Source organism: Drosophila biarmipes, chromosome 2L (genome assembly GCF_025231255.1).
Source record: "Drosophila biarmipes strain raj3 chromosome 2L, RU_DBia_V1.1, whole genome shotgun sequence".
Classification (NCBI taxonomy): Eukaryota; Metazoa; Arthropoda; class Insecta; order Diptera; family Drosophilidae; genus Drosophila; species Drosophila biarmipes.
In genome coordinates, this window is record NC_066612.1 from 6528323 (window position 1) to 6548943 (window position 20621).

General features: G+C 48.2%; 7 protein-coding genes across 8 annotated transcripts; 3 read left to right on the forward strand and 4 right to left on the reverse strand.

Annotated features, from left to right (window-relative positions):
• The first annotated feature begins 951 nt into the window (after positions 1–951).
• Positions 952–5209, forward strand: LOC108027772 (dynamin-1-like protein). 2 transcript variants are annotated; one of them, XM_017099334.3, is made up of 8 exons: positions 952–1214; positions 2117–2261; positions 2319–2983; positions 3318–3769; positions 3825–4161; positions 4225–4453; positions 4517–4728; positions 4792–5209. In XM_017099334.3, exons 1-8 carry the CDS (start codon positions 1113–1115, stop codon positions 4846–4848), a joined length of 2199 nt encoding a protein of 732 aa, XP_016954823.1. In that variant the 5' UTR covers positions 952–1112; the 3' UTR covers positions 4849–5209. The 2 variants fall into 2 exon arrangements, with proteins under 2 accessions (XP_016954823.1, XP_016954824.1); XM_017099335.3 differs by lacking the exons at positions 952–1214; positions 2117–2261; positions 2319–2983 and adding an exon at positions 3079–3258.
• A 300-nt stretch (positions 5210–5509) lies between these two features.
• On the reverse strand, positions 5510–6371 carry LOC108027776 (actin-related protein 2/3 complex subunit 5). Its single transcript, XM_017099338.3, has 2 exons — positions 6082–6371; positions 5510–6013 (listed from the first exon to the last, which is right to left on the reverse strand). Exons 1-2 carry the CDS (start codon positions 6292–6294, stop codon positions 5771–5773), a joined length of 456 nt encoding a protein of 151 aa, XP_016954827.1. The 5' UTR covers positions 6295–6371; the 3' UTR covers positions 5510–5770.
• A 279-nt stretch (positions 6372–6650) lies between these two features.
• On the forward strand, positions 6651–8080 carry LOC108027774 (eukaryotic translation initiation factor 3 subunit I). The gene is made up of 3 exons (XM_017099336.2): positions 6651–6756; positions 6928–7417; positions 7474–8080. Exons 1-3 carry the CDS (start codon positions 6754–6756, stop codon positions 7959–7961), a joined length of 981 nt encoding a protein of 326 aa, XP_016954825.1. The 5' UTR covers positions 6651–6753; the 3' UTR covers positions 7962–8080.
• On the reverse strand, positions 8051–8776 carry LOC108027775 (uncharacterized). The gene is given in 3 exon segments (XM_017099337.3): positions 8051–8521; positions 8524–8548; positions 8607–8776. Coding segments are annotated over 3 exon segments (474 nt in total). The 5' UTR covers positions 8694–8776; the 3' UTR covers positions 8051–8159.
• Positions 8777–9158: 382 nt separating this feature from the next.
• LOC108027770 (cilia- and flagella-associated protein 44) lies at positions 9159–16237 on the reverse strand. The gene is made up of 11 exons (XM_017099332.3): positions 16014–16237; positions 15799–15961; positions 13926–15742; positions 13147–13791; positions 12982–13089; positions 12082–12709; positions 11024–12016; positions 10542–10964; positions 10257–10481; positions 9878–10201; positions 9159–9821 (listed from the first exon to the last, which is right to left on the reverse strand). The coding sequence occupies exons 1-11, from the start codon at positions 16109–16111 to the stop codon at positions 9234–9236; spliced, it is 6012 nt and encodes a 2003-aa protein (XP_016954821.1). The 5' UTR covers positions 16112–16237; the 3' UTR covers positions 9159–9233.
• A 66-nt stretch (positions 16238–16303) lies between these two features.
• LOC108027771 (SWI/SNF-related matrix-associated actin-dependent regulator of chromatin subfamily A-like protein 1) lies at positions 16304–19030 on the reverse strand. The gene is made up of 7 exons (XM_017099333.3): positions 18232–19030; positions 17677–18167; positions 17471–17621; positions 17236–17400; positions 16895–17177; positions 16639–16833; positions 16304–16578 (listed from the first exon to the last, which is right to left on the reverse strand). Exons 1-7 carry the CDS (start codon positions 18990–18992, stop codon positions 16363–16365), a joined length of 2262 nt encoding a protein of 753 aa, XP_016954822.1. The 5' UTR covers positions 18993–19030; the 3' UTR covers positions 16304–16362.
• Positions 19031–19789: 759 nt separating this feature from the next.
• LOC108027695 (serine protease 1-like) lies at positions 19790–20599 on the forward strand. The gene has a single exon (XM_017099244.1). The coding sequence runs from the start codon at positions 19796–19798 to the stop codon at positions 20597–20599; it is 804 nt and encodes a 267-aa protein (XP_016954733.1). The 5' UTR covers positions 19790–19795.
• The last annotated feature ends 22 nt before the right edge of the window (positions 20600–20621 follow it).

Here is a 20621-nt window from a genome sequence, read left to right on the forward strand (position 1 = left end):
GCTGTGGGTTCTCCAAAACGTATAACAATCAAAGGGATTCCCCAATCGGCATGCAAATCTCGAGCACTTAAGGCAACTCCCCAGAATGTCCCCTTTTCTACTGATTTTGCTTGGGCACGTGGTCTGACCACTTGGCTGCTTTTACTTTTAGGTTTTCACATCCTTTTAGGAATTATGCACTTTTTGTAAGTTAAAAAAATAATAATACTAATCGTTTTATATATATTTTAAGACATGACTGTCATACAAATTTAAGTACGATAGGCTCATATATTTAATTTATTTTTACGTAATTTATTTTGGCATAATGGAGCATTTTAAAAGCGGATTTCTAACTTGTCAACACCTATTGTAGTTTAAATGATTTGCAGGATTTGTTAGGGCTGGTTATGATAATTAAAAACCAATGCTATTTCTTTTATTATAAGGCTTAAAATCAGAACTCTTATGTGTATAAACGTATATATTTTCATTGTCAGGCAGCAAAAAACGATTTACTTAAAATAACAACAATATATGTGGAAAGTTTTTGCTGGTAATTTAAAAACCGCCGAAATAGGGAATTTGAATTGAAAACCTATGGAACTTATAGGACTTTCAACTTAAAAAGCATGGTAATGCACAAGTTGGAAAACTTCTTCAACCTTTTTTGAATAATGGCGCGCTAAGAAAGCTTACCATTGAATAAAAGTGGCAACGCCAAAGTTCCATATGAGAGAAACAACATCAAGCACTCGAAACAAGAAATAACAATTCACAAATTAAACAAAGGGTAAAAGTTGTTAAAAGCATTTAATTAAATTACATATAAACAAAAATTACAAATTGTACAAGTTTTTAACTAAGCATTGGGTGGCAACACCTTGAGCCCTAATTCTGGTGATGGCCGATAACACCGTCTGTGGAGAAACCACCGCCAGTCGTATTCCAGCGATGTGGCAGCCCCGTCAGTAATCCGTAAAAATTCGTTGTGCAACACTGGCATATTGCAAAAATAATTTAGGTACTCGCGTCGACCAGAAAAACCCGCAAAGAAGGCGTAAATGTGCGCGGATTAATCGCCAACCGAGTGGAACGCGATCTTAGGAACCCCAGCACACAACCCCAACACGATGGAGGCCCTCATTCCGGTCATAAACAAGCTGCAGGACGTCTTCAACACCGTGGGCTCCGACTCGATACAGCTGCCCCAAATTGTTGTGCTCGGCAGTCAGGTAAGCGAATTGCAAAAAGTCTGCCAACCGAGAAATAAGTCACCCAATTCCGCGAAAGGAGAGCCGCCCCAAAACCGGAATATTACGCACCTCTCTTGGTCCTCCACTCACTCCACTCTCAAGTGTCCGCAAAATTATATAACTAAGCGTCTGCCGGCATTTTAATTGTGTTTTCCATCGATCCGCAGATTGAAGATTACTTTTTGTTTTTATTTCTGCCCCATGGTTTATATAATTATTTTTGGCAATGTTTGCCGCCCCCATGGAAAATCAATACCCTTCGTATTATACAAAAGAAGAAAACAGCTGCTGATGTGACACATTCCTCCACAAACACATTGCAAACATACACACATCGCGAGTAGTTTTGTTCGTACGTTTCGATCGCGGCTTAATTGCACTTTGATTTGCGCTCTGGAGTGAATTCCGTGTGACTAAATGCGCTCATAAGTCATTGATACGAAGTACAGGAGGACCTCCTTTGGTACTACAAAGCTATCACTAAAAATATATTGCATACTGCCAGCGAATCGCCGAATTCCTTATCACCATTGACCAACAAAAAAGATTTAATAATCATAAAACTATAATTAAAGTACAAAAAGCAATATTTGAGGACTTAAAAAAGTTATAACTTCAGAAAATCCTACTTAAAAATATGTATACATTCTCCATCATTAATTAGAATATTTTTCAACAAGTAAATAGTGCATTTAGAAAATATATAATGTTCGACTTGTAGAATTCCGCCTGTTACCCGATAAGTAAAGCTAATCTGTGGGATTCCAAGTGTTTCCTTGTTGCAAACGCTTTGGGCGCACTCCTTATCAGGTCATCGACGTTTATCAGTCACAGTCCTAACTCCAGTCAATGCGGTTTCCTCATAACCCTTTTGTTTCCAGAGCTCCGGCAAGAGTTCAGTGATCGAAAGCGTGGTGGGACGCTCCTTTCTGCCCCGAGGAACTGGCATTGTGACCCGTCGCCCGCTAGTGCTCCAGCTGATTTACAGTCCCCTCGACGATCGCGAGAATCGCTCGGCGGAAAATGGTGAGTTTAACTCCAGGAAAGTAAATAGAAACTATTTATGAACAACAATCCCTTTAGGCACCTCCAATGCCGAGGAGTGGGGGCGCTTCCTGCACTCCAAGAAGTGCTTCACGGACTTTGACGACATCCGGAAGGAGATCGAGAACGAAACGGAGCGTGCGGCGGGCAGCAACAAGGGCATCTGTCCGGAGCCCATCAACCTGAAGATATTCTCCACGCACGTGGTCAACCTGACGCTGGTGGATCTGCCCGGCATCACCAAGGTGCCGGTGGGCGATCAGCCCGAGGACATCGAGGCGCAGATCAAAGACTTGGTGCTCAAGTACATTGAGAACCCGAACTCCATTATTTTGGCTGTGACGGCCGCCAACACGGACATGGCCACCAGTGAGGCGCTGAAGCTGGCCAAAGACGTGGATCCCGACGGCCGGCGCACCCTGGCCGTGGTCACAAAACTGGATCTCATGGACGCCGGCACCGATGCCATCGATATCCTGTGCGGCCGTGTCATTCCCGTCAAGCTGGGCATCATCGGTGTGATGAATCGCTCGCAGAAGGACATCATGGACCAGAAGCACATTGACGAGCAGATGAAAGACGAGGCGGCCTTCTTGCAGCGCAAGTATCCCACTCTGGCCACCCGGAATGGCACTCCCTACTTGGCCAAGACCCTCAACCGTCTACTGATGCACCACATCCGCGACTGCCTGCCTGATCTTAAGGTGAGTCTTTATTAACCTTAATCTCTGCAACATATATTTAACTTTCGAAGTGCCTTTTGAAGGAATCAAACCACTCCGGTTTCTAAAAATCAAATTTCAGCAATTTACTAAAATGATAAACCTTTACTAAGCCTTAAATATGGATCAAAATGTAGACAAACGTTTATTCAAAATTTTAAAATTCCCCAAACCTACCTTGTCATTCTGCTAAGATTGAGCAATCATTTTAAACGATCCTTATATATTTTTTATGATAAAGCAAGAGAAGATTATATGCAGATAAGAGTACAGTGTCTTTCATATTTAAAGGTTATGACTTTCTATATTTTTACAGACTCGCGTCAACATAATGGCCACACAATTCCAATCGCTGCTGAACTCTTACGGCGAGGATGTCTCCGACAAGAGCCAGACCCTGCTGCAGATCATCACGAAGTTCGCCAGCGCCTACTGCTCCACCATCGAGGGCACGGCCCGGAACATCGAGACCACGGAGCTGTGCGGTGGAGCCCGGATCTGCTACATTTTCCACGAGACATTCGGCCGCACCCTAGACTCCATTCACCCGCTGGCGGGTCTGAGCAAAATGGACATACTCACGGCCATACGGAATGCAACAGGCCCGCGTCCGGCTCTTTTCGTGCCGGAGGTCTCGTTCGAGTTGCTGGTGAAGCGCCAGATTCGCCGACTGGAGGAACCCTCTCTGCGTTGCGTGGAACTCATTCACGAGGAGATGCAGCGCATTGTTCAGCACTGCGGCAACGAAGTGCAGCAGGAGATGTTGCGGTAAGTGGGTTCAGAGATTACTTTACAAAAGCACCTATCACCGATCCCCCCACAGCTTCCCCAAACTGCACGAGAAGATTGTGGATGTGGTCACACAGCTGCTACGTCGCCGACTGCCGCACACCAACGTGATGGTGGAGAACATTGTTGCCATCGAGCTGGCCTACATCAACACCAAGCATCCCGATTTCCACAAGGATGCCGCCCTGGTGCCCAGTCTGCTGAAATCGGACAGCGATCCCTACTCACAGATCAATCTGGGTCAGCGGCGGGCCAACACACCACGCAACCACATGTCGCCCCAGGTCTCGGCGCACAGTGCAGCCCCACAGCAGCAACAGCAGCAGCCGAATAGCCAGCCGCAGCAGCAGTATAGTGAAGCCCATGAGCAGGTGCCAGCAGTTTGAGTATTCGTATAAGCATATTATTTGAACTATTTTCGTTTCCATTTCTAGAACCACGTCGGCGAGAACTCGACCTCCTCGATGGCCAGTACTTGGCTGTCAAACATTTTACCGCCGGCACCAACGCGTCCGGACAGCATTGAGAACTCGGCCAGCAATACGCCTGTTCACAATAACATGGTGAGCCCGGTGAAGCCAGTCAATCTGCTGCCCGATGTGCCGGCCAACCACAATCCACGTCGCCTGACTGACAAGGAGCAGAAGGATTGCGATGTCATCGGTTGGTTATTAGCTACTTATCCACTTATTTTAAAGTGTAAACTTTACATGCCTGTCTTTGCAGAACGCCTGATCAAATCGTATTTCTACATTGTGCGAAAATCCATACAAGACTCGGTACCAAAGGCCATTATGCATTTCTTGGTTAACTACGTTAAGGACAACTTGCAGAGCGAACTGGTCACTCATCTCTATAAGTCCGATAGAGCTGAAACACTGCTGAACGAGTCGGACCACATTGCAGTGCGCCGAAAAGAGGCGGCGGATATGTTGAAGGTGAGCTCCACTATTTAGTTGATTAGCTGTTGAACGTTATTAAAACTAAATAAAACTTTTCAGGCACTGACGCGGGCGAACCACATCATCAGCGAAATCCGCGAGACCCACATGTGGTAGGCAGGCTGGTCAGGGATTGGAGCAACCCGTTTCGACTTAATAATCCCCACATATAAGCAACATAAAAACCTATTTATTGAACACGCGTTTGAGCAGAACGAACTCCTTCTTTGTTGAATGTTTCCCCTTCCCGAGCACTGAAATATCATCAAATTGCATGCGAGCCTATACTTTCGGGCCTTTCATTTTAGCGTACTCCTGCATTTCAAATCGCCTGGCATTTGTCTATCATCGAGCCGCGCCGCTTTTTAATTTATAAGAAGTTGTAGACGCCGTGATGGATTCGATTAGGTTACCCAAAGCACTTATTACACATTGAATAGTCAAATAAAGCAGAAAAGGTTGATTCAAACAAAGTGGATATGGTTTTTGTATGGCATTTTCATTCGAAGCAGATAATGGATAAGGAATGCCAGCTAAAAAGCTGACATATTTGAGTAACGTCACCGGGAGATGATTAGTTTTGAAATTCGATTAGATAAGCCAATATGTTGTTACGCACCTATAGCTTCTTAGTCCAAGGAATACAAAGTTTGGAATTTTAATTTATGTATTCCTAATATCCCTTTAAGCACTATTTACACCTAGACAGAATCAATTTCAAGATTGTTCTACATTAAGGGGTGGCTCGAGCGACCCCTCTAAATGAAATCACTGCCACTCACCTTTCGTAATAAAAACTTTAATACTTGGATATCAGTTTAAATCTAATTTGGAAAACGTCATTTGTATTGCGGCAAAGAAACAGAAGAGGGTTTCAGCTGGGGCGTGGCATATCCCGAAGAAGATGAGGATGTGGTGTCCAGTGCTCCATTCCTGCGTTGATTAAATGCTCCGCGATGCGTGGTGTGAATCTGTGTGTTGGGGCAGGGAACACTTAAGATGGTGACTCTATGACCGCCTTTGGCTATGGTAATCTCCTCTAGGCGCGATTTGTGTCGGACATGACCCGGACAATGCAGCCCACTCCGCCCTTGGCGAGGGCCTTCTCGTGCCACTGCAGCAGGTGGCCACTGGAGCCCTCCGACGGGATCTCGAATCCCCTGTATATGTACTTCATCAGCACGTCGATCAGGTCGTTCTGCTCGAGGGTATCGATGGCCTGATCCATTTGCGTGGACTTGATGGACAGCAGCACCCTCAGCGTGATGTTCAGGGCGTGGTCCTGCGATTTCCCGGGGGGAATAGAGGGATTAGTGGTGGTGGCGGATCCAACTAGGAGAAGGCACCCACCTTAACGTTCTGGTTCTTGCAACGCAGTGGAGCATTCTGCAGGGCACTCAGGAGCGCCTCCACGGATTTTCCCTGCGTCAGCAGCGTCGTAATCTCGCTCTCATCCGGCCCTGCTGCCGCGCTATCCACGCCGTCATCCTCCCGGAAGTTGTCCTCGTTGTACTGGTCAACATCGATCTTGCGGAACGCGTTGCTGGACGTGTTTTTGGCCATGTTTTCTCTCGTTTCCTAGCACTTTTCTTCCCTAAAATATGAATCACAAAGCCGATTCCGGTAAACAGATGATTGGCAGTACGGTAGCATGAAAAATACTAGAGGCAGAATATACTAAAAAACATACGGGGAATACCACACATAACAAAGTTATTTAGTTTTGTAATTAACTTATTTCTTTTCGTAAAGAAACACAACTTTATAAAACAATTTTAATTTATTCCGAATTTATTATTAACTTTAAATTAAATTGTTATATTTTTTCTTTGCTTGATGCTCCGGAAAAGTATTTGGGGTATTCACATTTTTAGTAATTACCAGTGTTACCAGTCTGAGACATGCCAAACATACCGATTTCCCCGAAAGGCCTACATTTCTTGCTCTTTTGGCGTGCAGTGCTGCGTGGATGTTGTTGCAAAAATATTAGTTTTCTCGCAACAAATAACGATACAATACAAAATGGTGCGTGCCTAGCCGAGGATGTCCCAGCTACCCTCGAGCTGCAGGGATTTCCCTGGACTTCCAACCATTTGCGGAGTGTGAAAGTCGTGTGGGAACTCCGGGCCAAACATAACCTTAAAAGCGGTCTCAATTGTTGCTAAAAATTTTAATAAATTATTCATTCTTTTTCAGCGTCCTCTGATGCTCCAGGGCCACGAGCGTTCCATAACGCAAATCAAGTACAACCGCGAGGGTGACCTGCTCTTCTCCTGCTCCAAGGATCAGAAGCCCAATGTTTGGTACTCGCTGAACGGCGAGCGTCTGGGCACCTACGATGGCCACCAGGGTGCGGTCTGGTGCTTGGATGTGGACTGGGAGAGCCGCAAGCTCATCACCGGCGCCGGTGACATGACCACCAAGATCTGGGACGTCGAGTACGGCACAATCATCGCCTCCATTCCCGCCAAGTCGTCGGTGCGCACCAGCCACTTCAGCTTCTCGGGCAACCAGGCCGCTTACTCCACGGACAAAGCGATGGGACAGAACTGCGAGCTGTTCCTGATCGATGTGCGCAACGCCGACTCGTCGCTGTCGGAGCAGGAGCCCACGCTCCGCATCCCCATGACCGAGTCCAAGATCACCTCCATGCTGTGGGGTCCCCTGGATGAGACCATCATCACAGGTTGGCTTTCCCCTTACAATACACTATAACATCTTCTTAATATGGGTTACTTCCAGGTCACGACAACGGAAACATCGCCATCTGGGACATCCGCAAGGGCCAGAAGGTGGTCGACTCTGGATCGGATCACACTGCCGGCATCAACGACATGCAGCTGAGCAAGGATGGCACCATGTTCGTCACCGCCTCCAAGGACACCACCGCCAAGCTGTTCGACTCCGAGTCCCTCATGTGTCTGAAGACCTACAAGACGGAGCGACCTGTTAACTCGGCTGCCATCAGCCCCATCCTGGATCACGTGGTGCTGGGCGGCGGTCAGGATGCCATGGAGGTGACCACCACGTCCACAAAGGCCGGCAAGTTCGACTCGCGCTTCTTCCACCTGATCTACGAGGAGGAGTTCGCCCGACTCAAGGGCCATTTCGGCCCCATCAACAGTTTGGCCTTCCATCCGGACGGCAAGAGTTACGCCTCGGGCGGAGAAGATGGTTTCGTGCGTGTCCAGACATTCGATAGTACATACTTTGAGAACATCTTCGAGTAGTGCGCTCAGCCAGTAGTCAGTAGGAGGATCCGAGCCGGTGGACTGTAACCTAACCATTTCGCCGGCGCCATGTTCGTTTGCTTAGGAAATTTTCAAATATACGCGAGGACGAAACGAAACGCATCGCATCGTTTATTTTATAACATTCAAGGGGTCAACATGGTTATATTCGATAAAGTGGTGTCCGCCTGGTGTAGTCTAGAAAAAGGAACGCTTCTTTTGCTTCAGGACCACGGGCTGGCCCTGCATGGCAGCCCACTGGGCCGGAGTGGGCAAGCATCCGGGCGGAGGAGGCGGAATGACCACGTTACCGGTGGCATTTGTCCGCACCTCGGCGCGCGAGTCCAAGTGGAGGACCTGTGCGGCGGCGGCTCCTGCTGAAGTGCTGGGTCCAGCGAAACCGAAGCCGTTGCCATGGTGCATCCCGTAGTTGGGCTGCTGCCCGTTGAAGGGCATCTGCTGCTGCTGGTGGCTAATCATCCCGTAATACTGATTCTGGCTGGGAGGGGCAGCACCTCCCTGTGGATATCCATATCCAGCCCCAGTGCCGCCATTCCGCTTTCTTCGTAGGTTGGCGGAGGAGCTCTCTGAAAACCATTCGATTTTAGGGGATTTTTCATTATTCGACATTAATTTAGCTTATACCATGGCCATGGCATCGCCGGCATTGCGATAGTCGTATGCAGGAGCACTTCCGTCACTTGGTGGACCCGATTTTGATGGCTTCGACATGATGTATGTATTTATTTTTATTTTCGTGGCCCTTTGTTTACTTGCAGTTTCTCTGATTCAGGAACAGGGTTGCCAAGCACATCGAATAAGTGCAGCCTTTTATTTTCCCGCCAGATCTAGCTTTTTTTCTGAGCAGCATTTAAAAAAAATGTAGTTTGCAATTTTTATTACGACTAAAATTATACTTAGTAAAATGTTTTTAAAAACCATATTACCTAATTTTCGTTAAAACTGTTTGTTATACTTGCTTGTTCGTATAGCATTGACTTGAAAGACACAATTTAAACGCTGTTAACTCATAAAAGGGAATCCCTTAAAAATTATGTTTCAAAACTACACATTTTTTCAGTTATTATTAAAATATCAAAACAATTGAAGAACACTGAAATTATCAATATTTTATAAAATATACATGCAGTATGCATAGTAATACACGTTCAGTGAACACAGTTCGTATCATATGTTGTAATTCATTTTTTTATAATTCTTTTTTAAAAAATGTAATGTTCTTCGAGTACAATACAATAAAAACCTACTGGGCTAGAAGGGAAGCCCAGTGCTGTTTCCCGGCTTTTTCGTGGCGATCCGCACCGACATCGGGGATTCGCAACTGGGCTGCTTGTACTGGCGCCGTTTGATGAGGTCCCTCTGAATGGAACTGCCCAGTTTGCGAACCGGAACCGCCGTAATCCCGTCCAGCAAATTCTCGTGGGCGTGCTTCAGCGTGCTCTCGATGAGCTGCTCCACGCCGATGGCTCGAGGGTCCACCATCGGCTCACGCTCCAGTACGTCCACGATCATGCGTAGAGTTTCGTCGGACTGGAACTCCTCCAAGGGCAGCACCTCGATGAGCTCCTTGAACATGTGCGCCACAATAAAGTGCGTGCGATTAACCACATCGGCATCGCCCAGGTGGATATGGGCGCACAGCGAGTCCTTGGCGTGGTCGAAGATTCCGGAAATGAGTTCCTCGGTGTTTATATCCGAGCGTTCGTAGTCGAACACGGCCACCACCTCGTTGAAGAGCTTGCGGAGCTCCTCGCCGCTGATGTGGATGAAGTACTTCTTGGGCACAATCGTCTGCAGGTGCTCCGTGATGCACTCGGCTATGCGATCCGTGTAGCGACCCTTGAATATAGTCGGGGGTAAGATTAAATAACGATTTTATAAGGAAATCCAATTACCTGGAAACTGTAGGCGGCCTGGCACAGATAGAGTGAAGATCGCAGGGCAAACTTGCGCACATTCTCCGGAGTGGTGCTCTTGCCAAAGAAGCGATTGAAGCTCTTCTGAACTATGGTCTGAACGCGATCCATGATGAACTCATCGGGCATTGGTGGCAGCATATAGGCATCCACATTGAGGATGGCCGGGCACACCATCACATCGTCGTTGGGCAGAATTTCGCTGGTCACCTGAGGCTGCGCATTGGGATCCGTCTCAAACTCGTAATTGATCTGCAGAGGCTTGGACTTGAGCCTAAGGGCACAGATCTCCCGCTCCAGGCACTGTTAAAAATGAAAATTTAAGGATCTGGGAGGCAACAACCTAGAAAGTACCCACTTCGATCTGCTCCAGCAAAGATTTCTCAATGCCCCTTAGCTTCTCAATATCATAGGACAGATTCAGGGCATTCGGATTGCTCCACTTGGCATAGTTGCGGTTCTGAATGTCCAGCAAAGTGCGGAGGATGTTGTTCTCTTCACGGAGCACGGTCATAATGTTAACCTTTTCGGTATTGTTTTGGGTCTCCAGGACCAGTTCCTCCTCGCAGCGAGCGAGTTCTTTCTATAACGAAAGGTTAGGATATTATTTTTACCATGATGATATTTATTTAGACTACATTACCTGCTTCTCCAACAGTTCCTTTTCGAGGGCCGACAGCTCATCCTCCGCGTTGGTTTCCAGCTCAAAGATGTAGCGCCTCAGGACCTCCTCCTCCAACTCATCCAGATTGACTATGATGCCGAATTTCTTCATCATGGCCTGTCGGATCTCCTCCTCCAGGCGAGTTATTTCGAACCTCATGAACTTTATGTCCGTGTTCATGCGCCTCAAGTGAATAAAGTTGATGCGATGCCAGCGCTTGGTGGCCAGCGTCTCCTCACTCAGTTGATCCGCCCGGCGGCGCAGATCCACCAGCATATCGGCGTCGAAGAGAATGGCTTTGGACAGGTCCCGGTAGTCGTCGCCCTCATAAAAATGCTGCAGTTGGTCCATACGCAGGATGGCGCTGATGTGAACCTTGTTGACCTCCTGCTGGCGATTGCGCTGGATGGAGAGATACATAAATTACTAGATATACAAAAATCCCCTGTAGAATTACAAACCCGAAACTGCAACAAGGCATTCTTCTCGCGCTGGTAGACTTCCTCGTGAAACTTCATCTTGATCTGCATCTCAGCGATCTCCTTGCGCTTGTTCTCCACATCCCGCTGAAGATCCCGCACATTTCGCTCCAGCTCGTGGCGATCGGAACGCATGGCGAAAGCCAGGTCGTAGAGGGATCGATCCAGGCCCGTGGGACACGTGGCCTCGTCCAGGCGGATGGTGGTCATGTCCAGAGAGTCGAGACTCTTGTTGTCCGCCTGCTCATCCTCGCTAGAGGACGAAGACGAGGAGGAGGAGGAAGACGACTCGTCGTCTCCCCTGGCTACCTTCGGCGGACGCCACTTCTTCTTGAAAATGCGTCGCAGGAAGTCAAAGAACTTGTGACCCTTAACCGTGGTCGAGAAGAGCACCTGGACAGCAATGATCTGCTCGCCCAGCTTGTCGATGTTCCGCCTCAGCTCGTCCAACTGTCTGTTGGTGGTATTGATGACAACCTGCAGCTCGTTGCGGGTGCTCATAGCCGTCTTGGCGTTGAGAAGCAGCTGCGTCTCTATCTCCTCGCTGTCGCGCAGGATATACAGCTCCTGGTTGAGACTGTTCATGTAAGAGTTCATGAACTCGGCATCCAGTTTAACATGGAAGCGCCGCACTTGGAGCTTTTCTAGAGCCTTGTCAAATTGCCGCACTTCTTCATCCACCTCCGAATGGATCTCAGCCTGCTCCAAAAGGAGCTGGCGGAGCCATCGATGGCGCGTCTCCATCATGTAGGGCACCTCGCCATCCTCATTCGTCTCATAGTAGGCCGGATCACTGATGGGCGGCAGTTTTAGTAGCTCCTCGGTCAGCTCGGCATTGGGAAGACTCTTCTCCAGCGTTGAGATCTGCAGCATATTGAAGGCGGCGTATTCGTGCAATTCTGGCACATCCAATCCGTGCATGCTGAAGAGGCTCACACTGACCATCGACTTCTGTGGCGAACGCATGGCGATCACCTGAGAATATGTGATTATTACATGATTAAGATACAATTATTATTTAATTATGTTCTGTAACCAACCTGCTGCACAGAGCGCTCCAGGGTGAGGATGTCGTCGATCTCCACGCCACAGCCGGGCGTAAAGTGCTCGATGAGATTTAGTTCTGGGTACTCCAGGTCCATATCCGTTTCCTGCATCGGTTCCAAGGGCCGGCGATCCGGCTCGGGCAGGTAGCTATGGATCACTGCCAGACGCTTCCTCTTTGCGTTGATGAACTGTTCCAGTTCACCCTTGCGCTCGCGCAGATCCAGCACCATCAGGTTGAAGGCGTCCACCATCGCAAAGTACTGCTCGCGACACTCCACGACCTCTATGTACTTTTGTGTTAGCGTCTCCGTGGACTTGGGCTCATAGTCTGATCCAATCTTGAGCTTGAAGTCACCCAGGTTGCGCTTGGCCTCCTCGATTTGGGCGTCGTCATCCGGATGGTTGCGATTGGGATCTGGCTTCTGACGCTCCAGCTTGTCCCAGTCGAAGATGCGGCGCACCTCGAAGAGCTGACGCTTCCGGTAGCGAACCAGGAGGCGCATCATCTTCCTGCTGAAGCGCGGTTCGATGCTCTTGGGATCCCGGCCAAAGAAAAATGATTCCGGCGGAGGTTCTCCAATGGATTCGTCGGATCTCTCGGCTACCACCAGGTCGTGGAGTCTATAATGGAATTCAATTAGTTATTAGCGGGATTTAGAATCAGCTTGTTTAACAAATCTTATATATAAGGTATTATAATCTTGTGCCCTAGTTAGTGAATTGAGAATATGGGTGCAGGTGCTCAAAAGTGCAATAAAATATAGGGCTTACACTTCTGGTTGTTCTGGAACCCGATCCTCTCTATAAAGGCTGCTTGTCATGGATTATATAGATAATTTTGTTTGTGTGGAGTTTTTTGTATCAAGATGAGATCCCTGAAATGCCCCACTTACCCCATGTCGTGCTCCTGTTTCAAACGCTCCTCTATGTCCCTCTTAATCTGCTCATGTTCCTCTCCCAGATCCTGGAGGCGAAACGTGGAAACACCCGGTACCTTGGCACTTAAAATATAAATGTGGGTACCATATAAATGTGTATTAACGACTCCATTTACTTACCGCAAGGGATTGACGGTAAAGGGGATTCGGACCAACTCCTTAAGGAAATGGTTGTACAGCTTCGTATGTCCCACCTGAGCAAATTCCAGGTCGTAGGCCAGATCCTCCCGAACATCATCCAACTCCGCCTGCAGTTCATCCCTAATCTGTCGTGTGATGCGTTCGTCCAGCAGCAAATCCGTGTCCTTGGCCCGCAAACCCGGCGGCAGCTCCTCGTTGAGCCTGATGATGTCGAAGTAGACGTTCTGCAGCAATCCGATCTTGCTCAGGACATCGCGATCATGCGCCTCCGCCGCCTCCTGTTGGCGCCGCAGCTCCGCGTTGATCTTCTCCTGCTCCAGGGATGGTGCATCATCTTCGATGTCCTGAACATGGCTTACTCCCTCCGGCAGGGGTGGCAGCTTATCCCGCCGCTTGTTCCTAACCATCTTCGGGCCTCTCCACTGGTGGAGGAACATGTTGCCATCGTAACCAACAGTGAGAATGTGGTCACCGTTGTAGCTGGTATCGATTTTGGGAATGACGCCCTTCAGGGCATCGTGCATCGGGTAGATGCGGTACTCGGAGAGGTCCGTAAAGTTGTCCGGATTGATGCGGTTGATTCGCAAGCGACCGTTGACGAGGCCAAAGATAATGTAGTCATCACTGGGGAAGAAGTAACGAGCATATAGATGAGATTGGATATTATAGTAAAAACCATTTTCGGTCTTCCCTAGAAATTCTTAAAATGTTGTCCAAGAGTTATTTACATGTATAAAAATAGATAGAAGAAAACTCACATAATGCAGTAGGAATGTATCTCGATATCGTCCCCATCCGCTATGATGGTGGCGCGAGTGGGTTCTGGCGCATCGAACTCCAGCTCATAGATGTACCCCGCATCGTAGCCCGCCATGGACACCCAGATGGTATCCCTTATTGTGTAGCGCAGCCAGATGATGGGGTTGGGCACGGCCGGAATGTGAAGAGGCTCCTCCTCCTCATCCGGTTCGGAATCGGCCAGCGCCGACTCCATGTCGATCTGCAGGCCGGGATTGGCCTTCTTCAGCTTCTCGACCTCGTTCATCTTGCGCTCCCGCTTACGTTCCTTGCGCTTCTTCACGTTCTCCCGGTGGATTTCCCGACGGATACGGCTTTTGATCGAAACGAATTTTGTGCTGCGCATGCGGGTCTTCTCTGTAATATTATAGGATAGATAGGTCTCTTCTTCGGTGACCTCAGTGCGAATATTATATTCGTACAATTCGCCACTTTTGCATCCCACCAGGACCACAGTGGGCTCGGTGTCGTGCCAGTAGAAGCAGTTGGGGATCGCTGCAAACTGCACGAATCCCAGGGGATGCAAGTCCACCAACTGATTGGCATCCCGACTCAATTTGTAGATAAATATGCTCATGTCTGCGCTGCCCGTAAGGAGCAGCGTGCTGTCCCGGTTCACGGTGAGTCTCGTGATCGGAGATGTGTGCGCCTTGATGGCTCTCACCCGCGTCATGGTTGGCCTCTCCGGATTGCTGAGGTCCAGGTACATCTGTCGCAGGATACCGTCCTTAAAGACGGCCACTATTTCGGTGCCCTTCACCGAGATCTGGGTGTCCAGCCATACCACATCCACCCCCTCCGCCGGGAACTGCTTCTCCAGTATGAGTCGCTGATCCTCGTACTGATACACAAAGAGCTTTCCGCTCTCCGACATGCAAAGGAAGTGCGGTGACACCGGGGACATCTGGGAGGTGAGTACCTTGCCACCAATGCAGGAGTAAAGTTTCCGCGGTTTTTGTGGAACGTCGTAGGTGTTGATGTCGCAGAACCAAATCCCACCGTTTCCATCCTGGGCATAGTGGGTGAAGTCCATCTCATCGAAGGGATTGATCTTCTGCATGCAACGCAGCTCCACGTCGGCAATCTTGAACTCGTAGATGGGGTCGATCTCCACGAACAAATCATCCTCGGGGGGATCGGCCAGGTCCACCGTTTCCCAGTACCAAACGCGCACGTAGCCATCCATGCCAACCGTGGTCACCTCTCCGTTCTTCATGGTGATCCTGGTTATGGGTTTCGTATGGCAGGGCTTGCGACCCTTCCGGCAGATCTCAAACTTAATGAGTCCCGCCTGCCAGAGCAGCATGTTGCCCCAGTCGCTGCCTGAGATCACGTTCTCATCCGCCAGCATGTACATGGCATAGATATCGCTGAAGTCCGTCTTGCCGAAGCGTCCCAGATCCCCCTTCAACTTCAAGCCCGTAAAGGTGTTGGCCATTTTCCAGAACTTGATGTGGCTTAGACCCGAGGAGCAGAGCAGGATGGGGTTGTGCTCCGAAAAGTGCACGAACAGGATGTCGCTCTGGAAGGACTTGGCGCGCAGGACGACCTCCGCCTTCTCCCAGCGCCAGATGGTTATGATGAAATCCGGGTAGCCGGCCTGCGAGGCGAACAACTCTCCGGTTTTGTTATAAGAGCCCGCCGTAAAACAGGCCTTGGCTGCATTCAGAAGCTTCACGCGGACCTCACACGACGGATACTCGTAGATGAAAACCGTCGGAGTAGGCCCGTTCTCGCCCACCGTAAAGAGGCCGGTGTAGTCCGGGTGCTCGTTTTTCTGAACGGACCCAAAACATTAAGTAAAAATCTAAGGATTACCGAAACAAAACTAACCGTGATAAACCCCACTCCACAGCCGTAGACCGTTTCCTGGAAAGAAATTTCCTGACGCGAAATGCTGAAGTAGTTGAGGAAGTTTCCTGAGGCAAAGACCAGCGTATCCGCATTCACCAAGACCATGTTAAAGAGCTTCTTGCAATCATAACCAAAGGAGTGTCTGAAACAGGAAAAATCTTCTATGAGTTATTCATTCAAATGTTTATACTCACTCTACGCTGATGATGTCGCGGGGGAAGGACACGTCGTGCTCAACTCCCAGCTCCTCCTCCTCGCCCAGTAGATCAGATTCCGGCTGCGAGGTGTCCATTATATCTATCTTACAGTTTACAAAACGTTACCTTATCAGTGTATTTATTTATTTGATACAAGTAAAAAGGTTTGCTTGAGTGTTTGTAAGCCTGTTGCCAGGGCACTAAAAACCGGATGCCCGGAAAGGTTTGTTGACCAGTGGATCATGCGCAGATTGATATAGACATCCTATAATTATTATTACAATATCTTCAATATTCTTAATTTTAATTTATTTCAAGTAATTCACTAAACAATGCAAGATCTAAGCTAAATATCTAAATCCAAAAAAGCCTCATCATCATTATCATTTAAAAAGGCCGCGATATCCGACTCAGCATTATTTTCTTTGGTTTTTTCCGTATTATTATTCTGTTCACTAGCCGCCTTAGTTGGAGCTGGTGAAAGGTACTGTCTAATACTGCCCTTTTGCGGATGAGAAGGAGCTGATTTGGCGGGCGAGAAGAACTCCTCGATTTTGTGGGACTTTAAAAGAACAAAGTTAGCAACAGAGTTATCTTATAACACCATTAATGTGCTTCTTACCGAAGTGGGTGCCGCTGTGTGCGTAGCCTTTTGAAGATTCTCGGCAAAGATACCCACTTTTCTGAGCACCTCCTGCTTGTTTTTCAGCATGTTCCAGATGGTATCGTCTGCCGTATTGTGGGCCATCAAATAACGACAAATCACAGGTTTCGTCTGCCCAATGCGATGGGCGCGACTCTCAGCCTGGGCCAAGGTCTAAAAGGTATATCAAAACTAAATCAAAGGGATCTCAGGCTAATTATATGTCCCAACCCACACTGGGATTCCAGTCCAGCTCAGCAAACACGACGATCTCCGCTGCAGTAAGTGTGATGCCCGAATTGCAGGCTTTAAGTGAGAGCAGGGCCACCTTGCAGCTGCTCTTCTTTTGGAATGTGTTTACATAATCCGCTCTGAGATCACTACGCGTCTGTCCATCGATGCGTATGTAGTGTACTTTCAACGCACAGAGGCAGTCACTGATGGCATCCATCATGACACGGTGATGGGCAAAAATTATAAACTTTTTCTGCTCCTTAACCAAGGTTTTTACGTAGGCACTATTAATGGGGATACAAAATAATTATGTGTTCTTTTTCTCAATGGAAATTAACTTACCACACAGCTTTGGCTTTCACCTCAGCAGTGCGTGCATAGAAACGGAGTAGAATCTCCTCCATGGCCCTTCCTTTGGATGTTTTTAGTTCTTTGCTAAAGGCATCTAAGGAATCCTTGGCCTCATCGTTGGTCCAGACTAAGGCGGGATCTAGGACTACAGTTTCACTGCAGGCAAAAAAGGATTTGAAATTATAGGGGTTTCTGGTTAACTTTTTAAAAGTCATTGAAAACCCACCGATTCTTTTCAGCAAGTTGAGGTAGCACCTCTGTTTTCGTTCGCCTCAACATATATTTGAGGGTAAGTATAACCTTGAGCTCCTCTAGATTTGATTGGCCGTTGGCATCCCAGCCAAATGTGGACTGTTTGCCATCACAGTAACGAGTCGCTAAAAAAATGTTTAGTATATAAACATGAATAAAGAATTGAAATCTTTTACTTACTAAACTCCATGAAACTCATGAATTTGCTATCCACCAACTGTAGTTGGGTGAATAGTTCCAAAGGGCGGGAGAGAGCGGGAGTTCCGGAGAGCAGAACCACCCGCTTGGCTTGGTCCGTGAGTCTCTTGGCCGCCACTGTGCACTTGGCTTTGCTGTTCTTCAGCGTGTGCGACTCGTCGAAGATGATGAAGCCGTATTTGCGCTGCATCAGCTTGTCTTCGTGACGATCCATCATGTTGTAGCTGGTGATGAGCACCTGGGCTTCGCCCACATATTGTTGATTGTTATTGAGCACCTGGATGTAGTGGATGGGCACCTTGGGCAGCAGTTCGACGATGTGTTTTGCCCAACTGTCTCTTGTAGAGGCTGTGGTGCAGACCAGTAAGGGCCAATCATCCCTAAAATAGTCGGCCACAGCCAAGGCCTGATAGGTTTTGCCCAGACCCATTTCATCACAGATCATAATGCGGCCCTTTTGGGCAATGGAAAAGCTGCATAAGGGAAAAAAAATAGTTAGTTCATGTAGGGGATCTTAGAGATTTATTGAAAACCTACCACACGCCATCCTGCTGGAAGGGCATCAGCTTATCCGCCAGCTTTGGTTCTATGGAAGCCAAAACACTTCTTTCCGCGACTATAGGTGGCTGCCCGCAAAGATCCAGCACCTTCTTTGGAATGCCTACCATATGGACATGTGGCTTTAGATCCGCGGCATGGGTATGTAGGGACTGGTAGTCCGAGATGTCGAAACTCCAGATGCGGGTCTGGCTTTCGTAGGACTTGGTGGGCATGTTTTTGAACACGGCTATGAGCTTTTCATGATATCCCGAGGTTTGAGCGGCAAAACGTTTCGTGCTGATCATGTAGAGATTGCAGGTGATGGAGTTCCCCAGTAGCACAGCCACTGGCTTCTCCTTTTCCGGAGCCAGTGAGAGAGTTGGCTTGCTTCGTCCATTCTCCCCATTTGGCCTCTGGTAGGGATGTGCTGCTCCTCGGGACAATTCCCGGGCGGTGGTCTGTTTGATGGCCTTGAGGGCGTTCAGAAAGGCGGAGCTCTTGTTGTCACCGGACGTGGTCGTGGTCCTGCTGATCTTCTCCTGCGCTGCAGGCGGAGATCGGTAGAAATTCAAAGGGGATTTGGCCTGCGGTTTATTGGGTTTCGAGTTTCCATTCGTGACTTGTTGCAGCGCACTTGTTGGATTCGGGGCTGACTTTCCGCCGGATGCACTGGCCAGCAGCTGGGACTTCTTGGCCTGCAGCTTGGCCAGCGCAATGCGCTTTTTCTCCGCTATTTCGGACGAACTGCAAGTGGACATGCTGCGACACAAATTCACGAAATTTGGCGGAATAACCAAACAGAAACAAATGCATGGCGCAGTGTGACCAGTCGCGTCGATTCAGTTCTGCGTATATACTAGTATATACTATACGAGGCGCGAAGATTTAAAACACTTTAAGACCTTTGAATGTTATTTGAATTAAAGAATTACATTTGGAATACGTTTAGAAATTAAAACATATTATAAGGTTGAAGAAGAAGAGAAAAACTAGTAATCTAAAATTATATATGTATATAATTATATAATATATTAAGTATATAAGTATTTACACAGCTTCGATTACTTATAAGTTCTAATAAACTAAAGGTGAGATTTAGGAATGAAACTACTCTTCATACACTTTTAGTAAATCAAGCTGTTTTTTCTCTAATTCTTTTTTTGAACAAAATAGTGTTATATAAAAAGCAGTTGACTGTTAAAATGGAAGAAATATTTTGTTAAGACCCCTGTTTGGTTTGTCAAGAGATAGTAACAGTTTTCACAATAAAAATCATTTTTAAAAATAACTTTGTTTATATTAATTTACAGAGATTAAAAAACTTATCTTCCACCTATGAAGTCCATATTATGGCCTTGTTTAAAGTGGCATTTGAATATGTCGAACAGAATTAGCATTTTCTCAGAATCGTTATCAACTATTTTGCATTGCTTCAGCGGGGGCATTGCGATGAACTCCTTGAGATAGGATAAAAGCGCGTGCTAACTACTTCACTCGTAGATAAAGAATTTAAATAAAAGGGGGTGAAAGTCGTGGAAGGGACACAAGTGATCCCGCTACCATGAAAGTGTTTCTTCTACTGGCTCTGGCTCTGGCCGCCGTCTCCGCCGAGACCCCCAAGCAGGTCCACCCCAAGGATCTGCCCAAGGACAACAAGATCAATGGTCGTATTGTGAACGGATATCCGGCCACCGAGGGCAAGGCTCCCTACACGGTGGGTCTGGAGTTCAACAACCCCGGCGGCGGTTGGTGGTGCGGTGGTTCCATCATCGCCCACGACTGGATTCTGACTGCTGCCCACTGTACGGACAACACGGAGCAAGTGAAAATCTTTTACGGAGCCACCTGGCACTTCAACGCCCAGTTCACCCAGATCGTCAGCAACAGCGCCATCATCCAGAACCCCAAGTGGCCCAATGAGAACGGCAACGACATCTCCCTGATCCGCACCCCCAGCGTGGAGTTCTCCAGCACGGTCAACATGGTGGAGCTGCCCAGCTTCAACGACCGCTACAACATGTACGACAACTGGTGGGCCGTTGCCTGCGGATGGGGAATGACCACCGCCGGATCCCAGCCCGACTGGATGGAGTGCGTCGACCTGCAGATCATCAGCAATGCTGACTGCTCCAGCGTCTATGGCGCGCAGCCCGAGGGAATCCTCTGTGTGGCCACCACTGGCGGCAAGTCCACCTGCTTCGGCGACTCCGGTGGCCCCCTGGTTCTTCATGACGGCACCAAGCTCGTAGGAGTCACCTCCTGGGTCGCTGGCAACGGCTGCGATGCTGGCTACCCCTCCGGGTTCACCCGCGTCACCAGCCAGCTGGAATGGATCCGCGACAACTCCGGAATCGCTTACTACTAATCTTTCTTCAATAAAGATGTGC

Coding starts and splice junctions, on each gene's coding strand:
- LOC108027770 (XM_017099332.3), bottom strand. CDS start 16,111: ATGGACACCTCGCAGCCGGAATCTGATCTACTGGGCGAGGAGGAGGAG. Junction 12,017..12,081: donor TGGAGCGCTCTGTGCAGCAG/GTTGGTTACAGA, acceptor ACATATTCTCAG/GTGATCGCCATGCGTTCGCC. Junction 10,965..11,023: donor ATGCCTTGTTGCAGTTTCGG/GTTTGTAATTCT, acceptor CTCTCCATCCAG/CGCAATCGCCAGCAGGAGGT.
- LOC108027774 (XM_017099336.2), top strand. Junction 7,418..7,473: donor GGATGAGACCATCATCACAG/GTTGGCTTTCCC, acceptor GGTTACTTCCAG/GTCACGACAACGGAAACATC.
- LOC108027771 (XM_017099333.3), bottom strand. CDS start 18,992: ATGTCCACTTGCAGTTCGTCCGAAATAGCGGAGAAAAAGCGCATTGCG. Junction 17,401..17,470: donor CAACTTGCTGAAAAGAATCG/GTGGGTTTTCAA, acceptor TTTTGCCTGCAG/TGAAACTGTAGTCCTAGATC. Junction 16,834..16,894: donor AGCTGGACTGGAATCCCAGT/GTGGGTTGGGAC, acceptor TATACCTTTTAG/ACCTTGGCCCAGGCTGAGAG.
- LOC108027772 (XM_017099334.3), top strand. CDS start 1,113: ATGGAGGCCCTCATTCCGGTCATAAACAAGCTGCAGGACGTCTTCAAC. Junction 1,215..2,116: donor TTGTTGTGCTCGGCAGTCAG/GTAAGCGAATTG, acceptor TTTTGTTTCCAG/AGCTCCGGCAAGAGTTCAGT. Junction 2,262..2,318: donor GAATCGCTCGGCGGAAAATG/GTGAGTTTAACT, acceptor CAATCCCTTTAG/GCACCTCCAATGCCGAGGAG.
- LOC108027695 (XM_017099244.1), top strand. CDS start 19,796: ATGAAAGTGTTTCTTCTACTGGCTCTGGCTCTGGCCGCCGTCTCCGCC.
- LOC108027776 (XM_017099338.3), bottom strand. CDS start 6,294: ATGGCCAAAAACACGTCCAGCAACGCGTTCCGCAAGATCGATGTTGAC. Junction 6,014..6,081: donor GCAAGAACCAGAACGTTAAG/GTGGGTGCCTTC, acceptor GGGAAATCGCAG/GACCACGCCCTGAACATCAC.